The sequence below is a fragment of the Ovis canadensis genome, chromosome 13 (assembly GCF_042477335.2).
Source record: "Ovis canadensis isolate MfBH-ARS-UI-01 breed Bighorn chromosome 13, ARS-UI_OviCan_v2, whole genome shotgun sequence".
NCBI classification, from domain to species: domain Eukaryota; kingdom Metazoa; phylum Chordata; class Mammalia; order Artiodactyla; family Bovidae; genus Ovis; species Ovis canadensis.
In genome coordinates, this window is record NC_091257.1 from 96,836,745 (window position 1) to 96,856,052 (window position 19,308).

At 46.9% G+C, this 19,308-nt stretch overlaps 1 protein-coding gene across 8 annotated transcripts in view; it reads right to left on the reverse strand.

Annotated features, from left to right (window-relative positions):
- Positions 1-19,308, reverse strand: part of BCAS1 (brain enriched myelin associated protein 1) — a 98,460-nt gene that overhangs the window by 39,416 nt on the left and 39,736 nt on the right. For 4 of the 8 annotated variants that reach the window (XM_069548847.1, XM_069548846.1, XM_069548841.1 and 1 more), the window contains exons 5-7: positions 6,864-7,007; positions 5,601-5,645; positions 3,140-3,274 (exon numbers count right to left, since the gene is read on the reverse strand). In XM_069548847.1, coding sequence (XP_069404948.1) covers positions 3,140-3,274; positions 5,601-5,645; positions 6,864-7,007 — 324 coding nt within the window. The remainder of the gene's footprint in view (positions 1-3,139; positions 3,275-5,600; positions 5,646-6,863; positions 7,008-19,308) is intronic. The other 4 variants (XM_069548848.1, XM_069548842.1, XM_069548849.1 and 1 more) reach the window with 1 other exon arrangement.

A 19,308-nucleotide genomic window follows, 5' to 3' on the forward strand; every position in this document is an offset into this window, starting at 1 on the left:
TCCTGCCACGTCATGTTTCCGCCCATCCACTCCCTCGTACAGGGCTGTGGAGTCACAGATTGCCATGAGTCGTCCTCTCCCTGCCCACACACCTCCTCGCTTCCCAGAGACGTGTTCCAAATGGTGTTCTGCCAGCATCAACTGAATTCATATTCTTTGTTTGCATTACGGTGGAGACTATGCAAGTTCCATCCATGTTTTTTGGAGAAAATCTCCTGGGTAGGGTTGCCAGATTTAGCAAATAACAGTGAGACCACAGGATGTCCTGTTAAATCTAAATTTAAGATCAACAGAGGACAATTTTTTGCCTAAGGATGTCCCAAATATTGCCTGGGACATACTTATTTTTATACTAAAAAATTAGCTGCCATTTATATGAAACTGAGTTGAACTGGGTACCTGTTATTTATCTGACAAACCTACCCGTGAGATTCTAATGTATTAGAATTGGAGGTTGCGTATCAGAGGACCTTACCTTCCTCTGGAGTAACTTTTCATCTTCTTTTCACATTTGGGTTTGGAAGAGGGGAAGTGTTAGTAAGATATAAACACTGTACCAAGAACCAGAAAGCAATGGATGTGTGGCAGAAGCTTATGCATCCCCTGAGGCAGCTGCTGATATTCTACTGTCTAACCGACAGAGGAGGCACTGAGCCAGCCAGAGTGGGGAAGGGAGCATTTCTGGGCAAAGACACGCTAAACCCACGTCCTCCGTGTGCATGGCCGTGTTCAAAGTCTGCAGGGCGTGTGACAAAGTTTTATGCTGAAGCATCATGTATGATTAAGCCAAGAGAAAAAAGATTCAGATTCAGCAAAGAAATGCTGACCTCCTTATTATTTATAACAACAAATGTATTCCACTGATTAACTCCAGGCTTCTCCATTCTTTTAAACTAAGACAATCCTTTTTATAAGAAGGAAAATTGAGCTATAAAGAAACGAACCTAGGAGTTAACCAGGATTGGTAGCCCTTATATTCTTTTAGAGCAAAACCAGAGGACAGTGTTTTATCCTTGACTTTGCTTGGGTGAGGTCTCCTTTTGGGTCCTGGGTCACAATGAACTCGAGGAGGAGGAGTATCACACCTCCCAGAAGCAGGCACCAAGGTTCACTGATAGACTCTGGCTGGTCTGCTTTAATGGCCCTTTCCCCGTCTTTTCGGATGACCAAACAATCCGTTGAGGAAAAGACAAACACTTTCTGAGGCAGGAAGGTAAAAGCCAACAAGGCCCCCAAACTGCCGTACAAATGAGAGTGAAGAACGTCTGGGACTTGTCCCCTTAGATGACGTAGAACAACAGACTGAATGCGACTCAAGGCAAAACCTCCAGTCGGCTGTAAGAACCCCAGAAAGGGTCACTTCCACATCACCCAGGAGTCCCAGAGTCCTCTCCTTTCCCCACAGGCACCTGAGGGGCAGGAAGGGAGACCAAGGGTTTCGGGAAGCCCTGGGAATACTGAACTTGGGTGGTCCACTTGTGGGAGGGGAAGAGACTCCGGAACTTGGCATTAAATGGATGTCAGGAGACGTGCAGGTCTGCTGGGGGAGGGGGTGGCGGTGGGGGGAGGTGGGCAGTCATATCCGTCTTAAACTTCCAAAGCGCCCTCCTCACAGAAGCTCCCTGTTTGGGAATTCAGCTAGATTCCTTTGTCCCAGTCTCTGACCCACCAGCAGTTACCAAACTGGCTACCGCATCCAGTAGTACCGCCTTTTAATTTCCCCTCCCCCACTGCAGAATCTCTCATCCACCCCCTTCTCTCTTTACAGAACAAAATAACCCTGTAGGGAACTCGAAGGGAGGCTTCATAATAGTTTGTTTATGCAAATATAGATTTAGCCAGGAGAGCTTTCTATGGAGCTTTTATTTGCATACACAGTCCAGGGACTCTAATATCCAGCTGGGGATGTTTTTAAAATCAGTTCATTCAATTTAGTGGAGAATGGTGGACATTTTGAACAACTTTAGAAGCATCCTGGCCCAAGTCAGGGGTCCTTTTAACTGATGACGGCTTTAGACAAATACTGGCATTTTCTTAGACACGAGAAGAATGCAATCTCCAAAGCTGACTTCTCGGTTGTCCTCACTTGTCAAGAACGTGGAAGCAGTTTGTTCTGCCTTCATCCATTGTTTGCGGTGCCTGGGCTTCCAGGTGGGTTCAGTATAAGTTTAGTTAATACAGGGACGAGATGGAGCAGAGCGCGAGGCGAAAAAATCTCGAGGTTAGAAAAGTGTTTCCCAAAGTGCAGAAAGCAGACCATTGGTGGGACGAGAGACGACTTTGGGTTGAGCCAAGATTGGATATTAAATAACATTAAAACCGTGAAAATACTCCTCCTTTTTCAACTCTCATCTTTGTAAGACAATTCAGGAGGAAATCTCAGTCTGGTTCTGACAGAGAAATCTTTTTAACATTTCCCTACCGTTGGCTGTGCCTTTCCATAAAGCTAGAAAGGCCAACGGTTCCGAGCTTAACATGAGCCAGGTAGCTAGAAGGTAATATCTTTTTTTATTGCTTATATAATGGTACCTTCTTATGAAAATTGATTCTGCTTTTCCAAATATGATGTAATGTCAAGTTTCAAGATAACTTTAAATAAGGAGTAAGTCAATTTCAATATAAAAATATTTAATAGATATGAAAGTCTTTCAGTTGTGTCTGACTCTTTGCAACCCCACGGACTATACAGTCCATGGAATTTTCCAGGCCAGAACACTGGAGTGGGTAGCCTTTCCCTTCTTCAGGGGATCTTCCCAACCCAGCGATCGAACCCAGGTCTCCCACATTGCAGGCGGATTCTTTACCAGCTGAGCCACCAGGGGAGCCCCAAGTAAATAGTGGTATATCTCAAAAATGATGGGGCAGGTATGCAAACATTCAACATTTGGGAAACACTGGGTTAGAAGAATCTTAGAACCCTGGTCGACCCTAGTGATCTGAGACATTTGTAACTATGAGGACTTTAAAAAACTCACTGAAAATTGTCTCACATAGTATTTAATTTCCCTCTAATGAGCCCCACCACCCAAGGCTCTGTCTTCACCGAAGAGGAGCTGGGTGGACAAGGGATGTGCAGGTAAGCCACAGAATGAAGACCAGGGTTCTATTTTTTTCCCTCCTAGTTTAACGAGATACAGACCTTATGCCTAAAGAATTTTCTGAAGGCGAGTCCTAGCCTGGGGCTATGCAGGTGCTTTTTCTTGGCGCCTTTAGCCTGGACCTCGGATGTCTTCTGCCCGGCTTGTCCATCAGAGACACTTTCTCCCTTAGATGCCTTTCGGGCAACAGCAGTCACAGCTCAGAACTTTGTCTTTAAACAAAACCCATTTTTCTCTTTTGTTTTTAAGTGCAGTAATCCTGGTTGTCACTTATCTACTGATGCATCACCCCCGTCTTCCAATCACAAGGCACCATATGAACACTTATCTTTGTCGAACTCCCAGACTTGGCTAAAGAGCACTGTCAGCGTCTATTCCTCTTACACGTTGATTCTCAACACGGTGGCCTATTTAAGTGACCCAGATTAGCGCAACTCCATCTGCTAGAGATAATGACAAGGCTTTTAAGCTTTGTCTATAGGTCATGAAAGAACCAGGTGAAAATTTTTTTAACACGAAGGAGAGAATGAAGTCCCTACTGGATGGCTTTAAATATCTAAATGCTGCTGTCACGTGAAAAAGAAAAAAATATATACCTGAAGATAAGCAACTTGTTTTTGCATCCTGGACTCAAGGCAAATCCTGCCACTAAGTGGCTTTCATTCTCAAACTGATCTGCCCTTTTTTTCGTATTAGAAACCTCAGGGGAACAGTATTACCCACAAAAGATTCAACTGATTTCTAGATGGGCAGATCTCCTGGGCAAAAGATGTTTCTAGAATGAGCCAATCCTCTGAGCCAAAATGAGACAAAATTGGGACTAAAATAGCCCAGTTACAATTATTCAGAATTGCTGACTCAAGTCACAAATGCTGGGGGATTCTGAGTGTGCTAAAAATTGCCCAGAGCCAAATGAGAAGATGGACAAAGGTTTCAAAGGCAGGAATCGAAGAACCTCAGTAGAAAACATGACCAGGAGGCAAGCGTGTGAACCAGGTTGGAAGGCCTGTTTGTGGGTGTCACAGGCAACCTACATTCACAAAACCCTCTTTTGAGATCCAGCTGCCTCAGTAATGAACCCACCCCTCTCTGGGCAGAAGCATGAGATTTTTATCTCTAGGTACTTTCTGCTGGGACCACATTCTAGGTGAGGCAGGAGCAGCTGATGAGAGGGAGGGCCCCAGGTCACTCGGAAAGCCACACGTCACACCCACACACCCTCCTGTTTCCAAACAATGCAAGTCGCAGAGCCCAAAGAGAAACCCGCGGACCCAACCAGTCACTGAACTTGACCCTAGCAGCCTTGTAGCAAATAAATCACTTTATAGGAAAATGCACGCAGATGCCTCAGATATATCTTTCTTTCCCCCCCCAGTGGAAAAAGAAAACTGTAGAGGAACCGACCAATGCAAGGCAAATGTAATCCTGGTGTCCAATCTGTCCTGCAGGGACTGGGGAAATAGGAATCACCTACATTCGAGTAGAGCTCCCTGGGCTTACCAGGCATGGTCACACCTTCAGTCCTGGGGGTGGGGAGATAGAAGTTTTGTTGCCTCGGTTTTACAGATGTGGAAATTTGGGTTCAGATGGGTTAGGATCACACAGCTTTCGAGTCGCAGGACTGTGGCTTGAACACAGGTCTGAGACAAATTCTAGGATCTTTTTCATAGCTCAGCCCCTTCAAATATGGGAAGCAGATGGACCAAGTTGGCCAAGCCGTTTGTTTGGTCCCAGTGTCTTTCAAAGCACTTTCAGTCACCAAAAGGAGGACACAAGACACTTCTCTGTCACCAAGTTAAGTTTTCCTCGTGATTCCCGGGAAATTCAAACCATGTGTCCTACTAAAGAAAACCGGCTCTTTCTAGCGTAAAGCGAAAACATCTCTAGAAAGTTGTTGTTCCAGACAAAGTGTACTTGGAGGGGAACCGGCTGAATTTCTAGGATGATGGTGAAAAAGGGCACGCTCTCCAGGGCACCCTAACCCCTCCATTTGGCAGGTGTCAACTTGTGACTGTTTCATGCCACGAAGCGATTGCCGTTGCAGTAGACATTAGCTTTTTTTTCAAATGACATGGAAAACAAAGCAGGACCTAGGTTTTAAAAACCAAAAGCCTAGAGGCTTGCATCTGCTTTAAATTGGTCCCACCGCTGTCTCACTTCCAGTGGCTTTCACTCTATTCCCTGGGTCTCCCCACACACAACGAAAAAGACTAAGATGATATATAATTGTTAGTAGTCTGTTCTAATTCTGTGTAAGAAATTGTTTTTTGTGACATTATTTAGCCACAATTGGCACATATTTCAAGTTTTCCACCAAAATTTTCGTTAAAATACCATTAACGTAAATGGAACATTTTAAGGACAACCTAACGGCAGTATTAAATTGCTACATATGTATATATGTATCTACACATACACATAAAATTCAAAAAACAAAGAGGACATAACCCAAATCCAGTTCCACACACAACCCCAAATATAAACATGCTTCAGGCTACCTACCGTGTCTTCCGTATCTTTTTTTGTTTCAGCTTTGTTAGGCGAAACCTTAAAAGTTTGAAAAAAACAGATGTTACAAACCATAGCTCTTTAGGGTGATTTTCTTTCTTTCTTTCTTTCTCTCTCTCTCTCTCCTTTCTTTTTTCGGCCTTGCTGCAGAATCATAGTTCCCCAACCAGGTACTGAACCCAGGGGCCCATGGTAAAAGCATCAAGTCCTAAACGCTGGGCTCCCAGGGAAGTCCTTATTTCATATTTTTATTTAACACAGTCCAATTTACTCTACAGGTAAGGAATATAATAAGAAATACTGGTAATGCCTAGGTATAAAAAAGTTAATGAAGTTACTATTTCATAGTGAAATGCCTCAGATCTTATACATTCACCCAGAGCTTGATCACATTCAAGATCGTCTCCTGGAAGGCCACAGACTTTCCAGCGAGGCTACCACTGATCCAAACAAAACATACAGCCCTTTGGTGTTTGTCGCACACGCTGTTGATTTTTTTCTATTTTATCTTTTGAAGCTGGTCTTGGTCTTTGGAAATGGTCCAAACGCTTGAAGCTGTCTGTTGAATTACGCATGCACTCACTCAGCCCTTTTCTGAGTGTCTGGCATGGGCCACGCTGTGGGCCCTGAAGAGTCAGAGATAAGCAAGCAATGGAAGGCATGGGTCCTTGCCTTGACCTGACATAACAAGACAGAAAGTGACTTCTACAGTTCGATTTGCCATTTGAGTGGCAAAAACGCTTTGACAGGTCAGCAACTCAAGGAAAGTTTTTTCCAATTATTTTTATGGTCAATGACCATAAGGCACCAACTGTGGTAGAGTTCCATGACCACATGGCTCACGTTGTACTGAAAGCAAAAGGAGAGGGGCAGCCGAGGATGAGATGGCTAAGTAGCGTCACTGACTCCACGGATGTGAATCTGAGCAAACCCCAGGAGAGTGAAGGACAGGGAGCCTGGCGTGCTGCAGTCCATGGGGCTGCAGAGAGTTGGACGCGACTTCGCCACTGAACAACAACAGCGTGGCTATAGTTTGGTCACCTGCCATGCTTCTCACAGTTGCCAGCAGTAAAGACTCCTTCGCTGAAAGCCAATTCCCTTACGAAACACCTTCCCCTGTTCTCCAGGGTCCGGCTGCACCAAGATGACACCCTGTTTAGAGCAGTGCCATTCAAGCCTGTGGCATTCTTAAAACTAGCAAAACTTTCTCGCAATAGAACGTAGGACCAGAGAAGGAAAAGAGTTGAAATTACTCACCAGGGTTTTAAAGAAGCTCATGATGGAACTGTTCTCTGCCTGGGCGTCCTCCTTTGCAATCTCCAGTTGCTCAGGGTCCCCGGGGATGGAGCGGCTCACAGCTGGGACTTCCTGTCCTTCCTTTCCCTTGCCGTCAACTAAGTCCTAGGATAGAGACAGAGTTTTCACGGTTGCAACTTGTTGAATGTGGACTCTCAAAGTAATATTTTTGCTTCCCGCCTCTTTCTCCCTTACCCGCTAATTCCAGCCATACTTCTTCAGCCCACGGCGGTGTAGAACAATCAGGGGTTTATAAGAGTCACTCTTCCTTCCCCGCCCCCTCTTTCTAACAGAATCAGCATCTGCAGTCAGTCGGAGGGACTTTGTCTGGAGCCAGAGGCCAGCAAACACAGCAGGGCGCAGTGCATCCCAAACAAAACCCTCTTCTCCCAGCTCTGGAGAAAGGCTGTGCAGGATGCCAGCGCTCTGTGGTTCCCCAGTTTGATTGTGGGAGATCCTTCTATTTGGTTTCCCACCGTCCTCACGCTGGTGGATTGTATCAACTAAGAAACGCACTGATGTTTTAGAATAATAATCCCGTCTTCAGGATCTGGGAGTTTATTGGTGAAAAGCTGGGGTACAGGGATGGACTTCCTCTTCTAACCCACCCAGGATGGCAGGATGCTTGCCAAAGTGGCCTCTTTTGTTTTCTTCACTCCCACGACCTTGGGCCAAGCCAGGTGACCTCAAACCCATCCATTCTGCAGGCTTGGGCTCAAGTTTACATTCTTCGCTGAAGTCTTTCCGGGTCACAGCACTCACAGGACCTGTTCCCTTCTTTGGGTTTCTAGATCGCCTCCCCGTGCTGAATCACTTGGCACATTGGTTAGCCTAGTGCCAAGGACCAAGCCGGAAGAGTCTGCATCAGCAATGGGGCTTTCTTTGGCACTTCCCTGGTGGTCCAGACTCAGCACTGCCAACAGCGGGCGTGGGTTCGACTCCTGGTTGGGGAGCTAAGGTCCCGCATGGCGTGGCCGAATAGAGAATGGGGCTGCTGTTTTCTGAACAGCTATGAAAATGTATAAACACATTTTGGTGGATATTTTAAAAGGTAACAACGTGTGTATTCCACAAAGTTTTCCTCAGTTCCAGAGCTCTCTCTAAATGGAGCAGCGCTTCTTGTGAAATGCCTCTGAAAGAGCTGGAACTTCATAAAACCCAACTCAGATCAGAGCCACAGCTCTAAGTTCTCAGCTTTTCTAGTTCATTCCAGGCAAAACGAGTTTTACCTGGGAAGAGATGCCCTGTTAAACAGGTTCTAGTATACCTTCTTGTTCATGCTGTGTGCTGTGCTGTGCTAAGCCCCTTCAGTCGTGTCCGACTCTTTGAGACCCCATGGATTGTAGCCCGCCAGGCTCTTCCATCCATGGAATTCTCCAGGCAAAAATGCTAGAGTGGGTTGCCATGCTCTCCTCCCGGGGAGCTTCCTGACCCAGGGACTGAACCTATGTCTCTTACATCTCCTGCACTGGCAGCGGGGGTTCTTTGCCATTAGTGCCACCTGGGAAGCCCTTTCCTGTTCATATTAGACGTCTAATATGAGTTGAATTTTTGGTAATTCCAAGGTACAATTCGGATCCAGGTGGTTAAGCAGGTTGATAAAGAGGATGGCTGAAAATTTTGTGTCTAGCAGACGAGTGGCCTCTGAGGTGCATGCTCGTGGTAAAGAACTCACCTGCCAATGCAAGAGGCAGGGGTTCAATCCCTGGGTTGGGAAGATCCCCTGGAAAAGGTAATGGCAACCCACTCCCGTGTTCTTGCCTAGGAAAACCCATGGACAGAGGAGCCTGGTGGGCTACAGCCCATGGTGTTGCCAAGAGTTGGACACAACTGAAGCACCTTGGCGACAGCGTGCGGTGCGCCTGTGGGCGATGATTTGATTTTAGGTGGTGCGTACACATGGACACATACAGACGCAGAAGTTATTCTGTAGGAGTGTTTGTTTGGAAAGATACTTCTTTGGTACAATGAACAGTTTTGCTTGGATAGAATTGAGTAGAAAAACTTTAGATGAAATACTAAATCAAAAACATTACATAAATCACCGAACAGGTGTGTGTAAGATGAGCCAGCACGGACGTGATACCAGCACTAAATCTAACGACGTGCCCCACCAGGCCTGCTGGAGCTGATCCTTGGAGAGAGTTCCTTATTTCCCCCAACTCATTCATGCACCTTCGTTCAGCAACGTGGCGGGGGAATCCTGACCAGGCGCAAACTGTAGAGCGGCCCCCGGTGTGAGTGCCGCCCCGGAGCCAGCCCGCCCAGACTCCGCCCTCTGCTCCGGTCACACCCCTGCCTTCGCGGGCGTGTGCCCTGATGCCTGTGCCCAGAGTGCTCGTGGGCCAAAAACGCAGCCCCTGCCTCTGAGGGCCGTCGGGGCGTCAGTGGGACGATGCGTCTAGAGGGTTTAGCACGTGTGTGGCATACACTGTCGTTCTGCTGTTCAGTTGCTCAGTCGTGTCTGACTCTTCGAGACCCCACGGACGCAGCACGCCAGGCTCCCCTGTCCTCCACTATTGCTCAAACGCATGTCCATTGAGTCGGTGATGCCGTCCAGCCATCTCATCCTTTGTCGTCCCCTTCTCCTCCCGCCTTCAATCTTTCCCAGGATCAGGGTCTTCTCAAATAAGTCAGTTCCTCGCATCAGGTGGCCAAAGTATTGGAGCTTCAGCTTCAACATCAGTCTCCCTAATGAATATTCAGGACTGATTTCCTTTAGGATGGACTGGCTGGATCTCCTTGCAGTCCAAGGAACTCTCAAGAATGTTCTCCAACACCACAGTCTGAAAGCGTCAAGCACACAGTAAACATTCAGTAAACGCTGGTACTGTCATCGTCACTGTTAAGTTACTGAGCCTCATCCTGAGCCCGGTGAGATTGACAAAATTGAACCAGACACGCTCCTGCCTCGAAGTGCTTACAGTCTTGTGGTGGATCAAGGCCGGCAGAGAAGGAGAAGAACCTGGGTAAAAGGATGCATGAGTCCCACAAGCCCACTCAGCTGCCATTCAGAATCAGCTGGGCAGCATTTTACACCAGCGTTAACACCCAGACCCTCCCTCAACCAAGCTGATCAGAATGTCTGGAGGTGAGGCTCAGACATCATCATTTTTAGAGCCTCTGGGTGATTGCAATGTGCATCAAGGTTGAGAACAGCTGAGCTAAGGGACGAGGAAGGGCTGAAGATGGAGCGGCACCTGCCCTCGGGCCTGGAGCCTGAGCTGCGGGTGGACACGCGGGGTGGGGAGGGCTGGGGTGGAGAGGAGTTTCAGATGGCGGGAAGGACATGAAAGGAAAGGATGAGGCGGGAACCCGGGTGGGAAGGGCTTCAGGGGCAGGTTATTCAGTTCGACTGAGATCCAGAGGGCAAGACAGGCTTCCCAGGCAGCTCAACGGTAAAGAACCCACCTGCAATGCAGGAGACCCCAGGAAACCCCAGTTCAATTCCTGGGCCGGGAAGATCTGCTGGAAAAAGGATAGGCTACCCTCTCCAGTATTCTGGCCTGGAGAATTCCATGGACTATACAGTCCATGGGGTTGCAAAGAGTCGGACACGACTGAGCGACTTTCACTTTCTTTCACTGGTGGTCCAGTGGTTAAGAATCCACCTGCTGAACAGAAGGTACAGGTTTGACTGCTGGTCCAGGAAGACCCCACGTGCCACAAATCCTGTGCGCTAGAGCCTGCGCTCGGCGACAAGAGAAGCTGCCGCAGTGAGGAGCCTGGGAACCGGAACCAGAGGAGCCCCCGCTCGCCACAGCTAGAGAGGGCCTGCGCGCAGCAGTGAAGACCCCGAGCGGCAGGAGTGAAATAAATAAAATAAATAAACAGAAAGTTTAAAAAGATTAAAAAATTTATACAAGCTTTACAGGAGAGGGCTGAAAAAGTGGGAAAGAAGAACTGCTCAAAAGTCTCCACAATCCGAGAACAAGTAAACAAAGCAACATGTGGAATTTGCCTGTGGACCACGTGATGGGATATTCTGCAGCCATGCATTCTTTGAGGAATGTGGAATGAGAAGGAAAAATGTCCAGGGTAATATCATTACAATGATAACGATCAGCCTTTATGTGTCAGGCCCAATGCTAAGCTAGTTAAAAAGATCTCATTTAGTTCTTATATCGATTTATAACTCCATTTTTACTGATGAATAAATTGATTCATGAAAAGAATAAATAACTTGCCTTTGATCTTAGACTGAAGCTAGGATTTGACCTTAGGTCCAAATGATTTCAGAAGCAAAAACTTTTAAGCACCATCTGCACTGCCTCACACCTCCCTCCCGTCAGGGCTTTACCCAAACGTCAGCTTGTACAGAGTTATCCTGCTTTAATTTCCCTCGTCTCTGTTCCTCTTCCCTGCTATCTCCCCCACATTTGTCATCATTCACATATAACACACGTTCGATCCCTGGGTCGGGGAAGATCCCCTGGAGTAGGAAATGGCAACCCATCCCAGTGTTCTTGCCTGGGAAGTCCCCTGGACACAGAAGCCTGGCGGGATAGAGTCCATGGGCTCACAAAGAGGCAGGCCTGACGGAGCGCACACAACAGCAACAACGTGTAACACACTTCGACCAAAGACATACTCGAGTTTAGTGTGTGATACAGGCTTTTATATTAAAGGACTTTTTATATTGAAGATGTAGGGACACCTGGGTGGCCATCTAAAAAGTTAACACAGCGCCATAACCCTGAGGGTATGTGTGTGTGTGTATGCGTGTGTGAAGTTGCTCAGTCGTGTCTGACTCTTTGCGGCCCCATAGACTGTAGCCCACCAGGCTCCTGTGTCCACGGGATTCTCCAGGCGAGAACACTGGGGTGGGTTGCCAATCCCTTCTCCAGTGCCATAACCCTACTCCAGGGAAAATCTAAATGGATAAACACACTAGAAGAGCAGTTGGGAAAAACATCCATAATCTTGGATTGAAAGAGCTTTTGTAACTTTGACTGAAACTCCGAAAGTCGTGAAAGGAATGGTCGACGGTCGAAAAGTCCAAATGTTTGAAGACGTTCTGTGAGGAGGCTGGGGTGAGAAGCAGGCGCCCTCGTGTTTTACTGAGTGAAGTGCAAGTAACTTCAGTCCTGATGGAAGGTGGGTCGGAATTTTGGCACTATCAACTAAAATTAAAAACATATATTCTTTTAAGGAGTTCCCTGGTGGTCCAGTGGTTAAGAATCTGTCTTGCAATGCAGAGGATGTGGGTCGATCCCTGATCGGGGAACTTGAGATCCCAGACACTGTGGAGCAACTGAACTCCTTGAGCAGAAACCAGCGAGGCCGTGCCCCGTGGTGCAGACCCTGCGTGCTGCACCCAAACGGGTGACGGACGCAGGGTACTGTAAAAAGCATATATTCCATTACCCAGCAATTCCGCTCCTAAGAGTTGAGTTTAAAACTCAGTTCATGTAAGTATGAAACAACAAGCTTGTTTATTACAAACACACAAGCTTATTTACTACAATGAGGTCACAGCAAATGCTTGGAAGCCTGCCAAATGTCATTAATAAAGTCCTGGTTGAATAACTCATGGTACATCCATTCGTTGGAAAACTATGTGGCCCAGATTTGGAAGCTGTACGGATATAGACAGTGGTGTTAGCTGGGGAAAGAAAGCATGAGGTAGAACACAGTGTGTAGTATGTTACCGTTCGCTTAAGCAAGAAGGAGCGTGAATTTATGCTTGTCTTTCGCTTGCATATGCTCAGGAAAGATTCATTTAAAAATACAAACAGTGATTATCTGTCCGGAGCGGCATTGCTGGACAAGTACGCCATTTGATAATTTCTTATTTTGAGCCATGTGAACGCATTCTGTATTAAAAATTAAAATTAAAACAAAACGTGTGACTTCCCTGGTGGCGCACTGGTGAAGAGTCCACCTTCAGGGGACGCAGCTTCAACCCCCGTCTGGGAAGAGAAGCAGCTAAGGCCGTGGGCCCCAACTACCGAGCCGGGAGCCGGGAGCCGCAAGAACTGAGCCCGCGCGTCCTGCAGCCCCGCTCCAGGGCAAGGGAAGACACCGCAACTACAGACGAGCCTGCTCCGCAATGAGGACCCAGCACGAACAAAGCTAAAGAAACACAACAAGATGGGGACGACTGGTTCCAGATTTCCGGAAGACACCAGAGAGCCAGACAGCACCATGGGGAAGGCAGTCCAGCCCACGGCCACCACCATGTGGCCGATGCCTGAACTATCGGGTTATTTGTGGGATCTTTGTCCCTAACTACAAATATATCTTTGCTATTTTCATCAGGCCTCCGGATCATTCTGAGCAAACAGAAATTTTAGACAGAAACACAGGCACTCTCCAGGAAATATCTGGAAACTTCTTTTTAAGCAAACAGGTGTCCATGGGGTCAGCTTGTTTTTCCTCTGTGCAGGAGACACCTACATATATTTTTTTCCCTTTCCGTTGACTTCAAAGGGCAAACAGATTGAAACGCTAGTTAACGGACCACAATTTGTCATGTTGAGAAACTGCTGCCTTATCCTAACTTGATTGTCTATGATCAAACCCACATGGGGCTTCTGGCACCTTCCTTCCACTGTGAATCGTCAGCCAGGTTCCTTCTCCCTCAAAGCAAGGTCTGCATTGTCCAAGTGAGAATATAAGTGAAGGCAGGGTGATCAAGGCTAAGAAAAGCCTCACCTGGAACTACTTGTAATGAGCGCCTACCTCATCTAGGGGGCCCCACTGATCAGGCAGCACGGGGTTCATTCTGAATTTCTGTACCAAGAATCACGATCCAACACGCCGCTTAACACGGGAAGATTGTCTAAGCAATGTCGACGGGTACAGAAACCCAGTACCCCACTCTCTTCCATCTGTTAGAAATTCGAGCCACATGCTGTCTGGGATAAAAGGGAGAGCCAAGCTTCCTCTCCCACGCGGTCACCCCAGACGCACAAAGGCCATCACCCGCTCAGCAACAACGGGCTCCAGACAACACCCAGGCTTCGCTCTTCTCCCTCCAAGAGCACACCACCTGCACACACCCACTGTCACACCGAGGGTGAAAAATGGGATTCCGTTCATGCTCAAAGCTAAACATTCATCCTTCAGTTTTCTTAGAATGGAAAGAAATTAATCAAATAAGCAGGAAGGGATTCCAAGACCAAAGTCTACTAAAAACGTTCAGTGGAAATTTAACATTTCTGAAGTAATTTGGGAATTTTTCTTTAACACCTCGTTTTACTACAAAGCTCAAAACCACCGAAGGAGGATCTATCCTGGGAGTTTATCTCGTATTTTCACTTTTCCCCTCTGTATATGTATTTTTGGCTGCTCCGGGTCTTCTCTGCTCTGTGCACGCTTTCTCCGGTTTCATGGAGCAGGGCTCCTCTCCAGCTGTGCATGGCTTCTCCTGTTGCAGAGGACAGGCTCTTGGGTAGCCGGGCTTCAGCAGCTGTGGCCCCCAGGCTTAGCTGCTCTGAGGCACGTGCGATCTTCCCAGACCAGGGATCGAACCTGTGCCCTCTGTATTCCGGATTCTCAACCACTGGGCTAGCAGGGAAGCCCTTTCCCATTATTCTTGCCCAATTCACATCAACGGATGGAGATGCATTCACATCTTTTAAGCTCATGGCAAAAATAAGGAAAGAACTCAAATAGCCCAACCGTAAGAGTTATGAAAGGGCTTGGCAAACTGCCCACCTGCAGTGTCTGCTCTTTCCAAAACACACACTGGCTGTGCGCTTTAAAAGCCAGTGTTATTTCTGAACAAGAAATTGCCACGCCACCTCTGGATCGCACAGTTCCAGAATGACTCCAAGAGAAAATAACCCCTGGTAAACCTCTGGTTACCGCTGCAGTTTCCAATACAGCTCAGGACGGCGCAAGCTTCATAGCGCCGTCTAGTGGAGGAACTGGAAAACTACCGAGATTGCAATATTCTCCTTCTACTTAGGCAGTACTGCGTGCTTGCTTCATTTATGAGAGAGAAAATTCACATGAGCAAAGAATAAAAGTATTAACTGCGCCCATTATCCCATTACAGCAAGTAACTACTGCCAACAACCTGCAGCTTTGCGTTTCAAGTCCCTCTTTGGGTCGAAGGATGAATGTACATGTTGACAGGCAAGGCAAACGTGGTATTTATCCTGAAGGGATACTGCCGTATATATTACTTTGAAACTTGATTTTCTTATTTAACATTATGGTCTATCTTCACAATCAATAATTCTATTTCCACGTCATCTTGTTCATGATCTCCAGCGTAAGGGTATACCACAGTCAGTGCAGTCTCTCTAGACCTTTTCCATCTTCCCAACTTGAAAAACTGACCAACCTAGACAGCGTATTAAAAAGCACAGATATTACTTTGCTGACAGACGTCCGCCTTGTCAAGGCTATGGTTTTTCCCAGTTGTCATGTATGGATATGAGAGTTGGACTATAAAGAAAGCTGAGCTTTGATGCTTTTGAACTGTGGTGTTGGAGAAGACTTTTGAGAGTCCCTGGGACTGCAAGGAGATCCAACCAGCCCATCCTAAAGGAGATCAGGCCTGGGTGTTCATTGGAAGGACAGATGCTGAAGCTGAAACTCCAATACTTTGGCCACATGATAAGTACTGGCCAAATACTGACTCATTTAAAAAGACCCTGATGCTGGGAAAGATTGAAGGCAGGAGGAGAAGGGGATGACAGAGGATGAGATGGTTGGATGGCATCACCGACTCAATGGACATGGGTTTGAGTAAACTCTGGGAGATGGTGATGGACAGGGAGGCCTGGTGTGCTGCAGTTCATGGGGTCACAAAGAGTCGGACTCAACTGAGCGACTGAACTTTTCTCTTACAAATAATGTGGGACTTCAAAACACAAAACCTTACGGATAAAACGTTATGCATTTTCTCAATAAATTCCTAGATGTCATATTGTCCTTTCAAATTTCTTAAGACTGAAAAATTGTGTACTGCCAGAGTGCCACAGTTGAAATAAACTTCCTAGTGAGCCAAGTAGTTGATTACCAGACACTTCAGAGGGCAATAAAAATAACATAAAAATATTGAAGTGCAAAATCTAGATATAAAAAAAATTCACATTGGCAACTTTAAAAAATTTATGTTTCTTTAAAATGTATCTAGGCCTTAGTTGTAGCACACGTGACCTTCATCGTGTCTCGCAGGGTCTGTGTTGCTGTACTCGGGCCCTCCAGGATGGCACGTGGGCTTAGCTGCTCTGCAGCACCCGGATGTGGGATCTTAGTTCCCCAAGCAGGGACTGAGCCCCCTGCCCTGGGAGGCAGCTTCTTAACCACTGGACCACCAGGGAAGTTCCTGAAATCTAGGCTTTCTAACATCTTCTGGCGTTTTCTAGGCGGGAGACTTCATGACACAGAGCTGAGAATGCTCCACTGACCCGTTTTCTCTTTTTTTGGAAGGAGAGAGGCAACCCTGCTTGTTTTAGCTTCTTATCCTGATTGAATCAAGCCAGGTTGGACCAATTATCCCATACGATATGCTTTATTACAAATCATAAGCTCACCACCTGTTTTAATACTCTGTAGACATCACCTCAGGTTATTAATAGCTCATCTTACTCCTTTGGCAGCAAAAGTGTAACGCAGCACCTTGACATGATAGAGCCTCATTAGCCCATGGTATTGACTGAGGCAGAGATGTTATATTTATGAGATTAAACAAACCAGCTGTCCATTTTAGTCATATGTGGAAGGTGGAAAGAAATCTATCAGAGGAAGCAATTCACACTTTCTTCCTATAAATAAGGGTCTTCCATTTTCTCTCTCAGCAACTCCTCCACTTGACGGGTAAGTGAATTTTTCAACTTGATTTCTGATGGCAAGTGAAATGTGGGTAGAGAATTAAGCAATAAAATGTTCTTTCCTTGCTTCTTTTTCTGGCAGCAGTAATTACTTTGGGGATATTCCTAAGGACACAGGGGTTGGCATATCCTTAAATAAAGTCCGCTATGTATGATATAAAATTGAAAAATACGATTACAGTGGGTGAAGAGTGGGCACAGAGTAATTCCAGGTCACGTCGGGCAAAAAAGAATCTGTGGCAGACGCTTCTGTCCTGTGATTAGCTCCAACCTGGACAATCCCCAGACTGATGATGACATTTTGCATTTATCGGAGAGGAAAAAGATCCAACTTTAGACAAAAACTTTAAAATACAAAAGCAAATAACCCATAGCCTAGAACAAGTTCGTCATCTGTTTAACAAACTCTTCCCGAAAGTGAGAAAACTGTTTTGAATGCTGCAAAATTAGGTTCCATATTTTCTAAGAATTGTTTGGACTTATTCAGGAAAAGAAAAATCACATCTTTTTTCCTGAATTTTTGCAGTAGACCGAGTCTTTCCTGACCCTACCCTCTATGCAATCCTAACTATCAGCTTCCTCTCTCCCCTGCTTTCTATCTCAAAACTCTGTTTATTCCATCTGTAACCCTTTTCATGCACTGGAGCTGCTCATTTTCTTGGTTACTGGTCTCCTCCTTCATGGATCGTAGCCTTGACAGCATAAAGACCAAAGACGTCACTTTGCCAACAAAGGTGGTTTTTCCAGGAGTCGTGTACAGGTATGAGAGCTGGACCATAAAGAAGGCTGAGCGCCGAAGAATTGATGCTTTCGAATTTGGTGCTGGAGAAGACGCGTGAGAGTCCCTTGGACAGCAAGGAGATCAAACCAGTCAATCAACTGGTAATCAACCCTGAATACTCACTGGAAGGACTGATGCTGCAGCTGAGGCTCCAATACTTTGGCTACCTAATGCAGAGAGGAGACTCACTGGAAAAGACCCTGATGCTGGGAAAGATTGGAGGCAAAAGGAGAAGAGGGCGGCAGAGGATGAGATGGCTGGACGGCATCATTAACTTAGCGGACATGAGTTTGAGTAAACTCTGGGAGACGGTGATGGACAGGGAGGCCTGGTGTGCTGCAGTCCATGGGGCTGTAAAGAGTCGGATACGACTGAGCGACTGAACAACAGCAAAATTGTTGTTCTTTATGCTATAATGGGGGAAAGAAATGGCAACCCACTCCAGTGTTCTTGCCTGGAGAATCCCAGGGATGGGGGAGCCTGGTGGGCTGCCGTCTATGGGGTTGCACAGAATCGGACACGACTGAAGTGACTTAGCATAGCATGCTATAATGAGAGCTCGCATGGGGTGTAACATTCTGTTCATCCTAAAACCACTCCTGGCACAGAGAAAGCACTCGGATGTTTGATGAATGGATAAAGGAAAAGTACTGATCCTTCCGATTCGCTGTTCAAACACCCGCTTACGAACTGACCCTAAGGCTGGGTTTACAGCTTATTAGCCTGAATTGCTTCAAATTGTCTCACGCTACGGAGGATGAAAAGCGGTCTCTGTTGGAGATATTTTACTGCGCTCCCAACTCTGCCACGAGAACAGAGCAGCGCAAGTGTTACCGTGAAGAGCAGCGCACGAGCTGCGCTCTGGGGGCCGATGGGGGAGGCGGGGGCGCCGGCAAACTGGAGGAGCGCCGCGCCCGAGGGCAGGCACAGCGCATTGACCGCGGACGGACCTTCCCACTTTCAGAAACGCACGAAATAGCACTTCTACTGAAATCTCACACTTCAAAACTGCTGTCAACTTTGTCAATTGCAAAATGTTATCAACGGACTAAAATATTATAAAACACTGTGTAGGCCAAATGGGCTTCCCTGGTGGCTCAGCCAGTAAAGAATCCACCTGCGATGCGGGAAACCTGGGCTCCACCCCTGGGTCGCGAAGACCCCCTGGAGAGAAGGGCTACCCGCTCCAGGATTCCGGCCTGTGCAGCTGCATACGCCCCGTAAGAGCCCATTTTCCAACCTTGGCCTATGTGCCTAGCTCAGCATTTTCTAGAAGAACTATTCCTTGGGAGACATACCCAACTGGTTGGACAAATGATAGTTCTATGCAGACTGAAGGCTGGGAGACACTCAGGTAAACAAAGCAAAGCAGGGGTGCCTGCTGCAGGACTCCTCAGAGCCTTTAGCAGGCTGACCCCCACGGTGAATCTTTGCCAGAGACGACAGACCAACTGCTATTTCCCAAAAGTATTGGAAGGTGGTACTCTATGTCCAGGCTGATCTCATTGAACGGATGAGTCTACAGAGTATCAATTTGGGAAACACTAGCTTCAGGAATTTAAACAAGATATGAGATGTTTATAAAAGTCCAAAATGCTCCCTCTTTTTGAGCTCATGTGCACAGCGGTCAACCCGGTGGCTGACAGACTGGAACCCGCCGCTCTCCAGCCGTGTGGTCTCAGCCAAGTTGCTCCCCCCTCTGTGTGCTGCTGCTGTGACAGTCACTCGGTCATCTCTGGCTCTTCTGAGTTAGTAAATGCTCACCGAATCAGGGCCGCTGTTATAACCCTGAAGAAGAGAATCAGACTGGACAATGCCAAAGGGTAAGCAAACT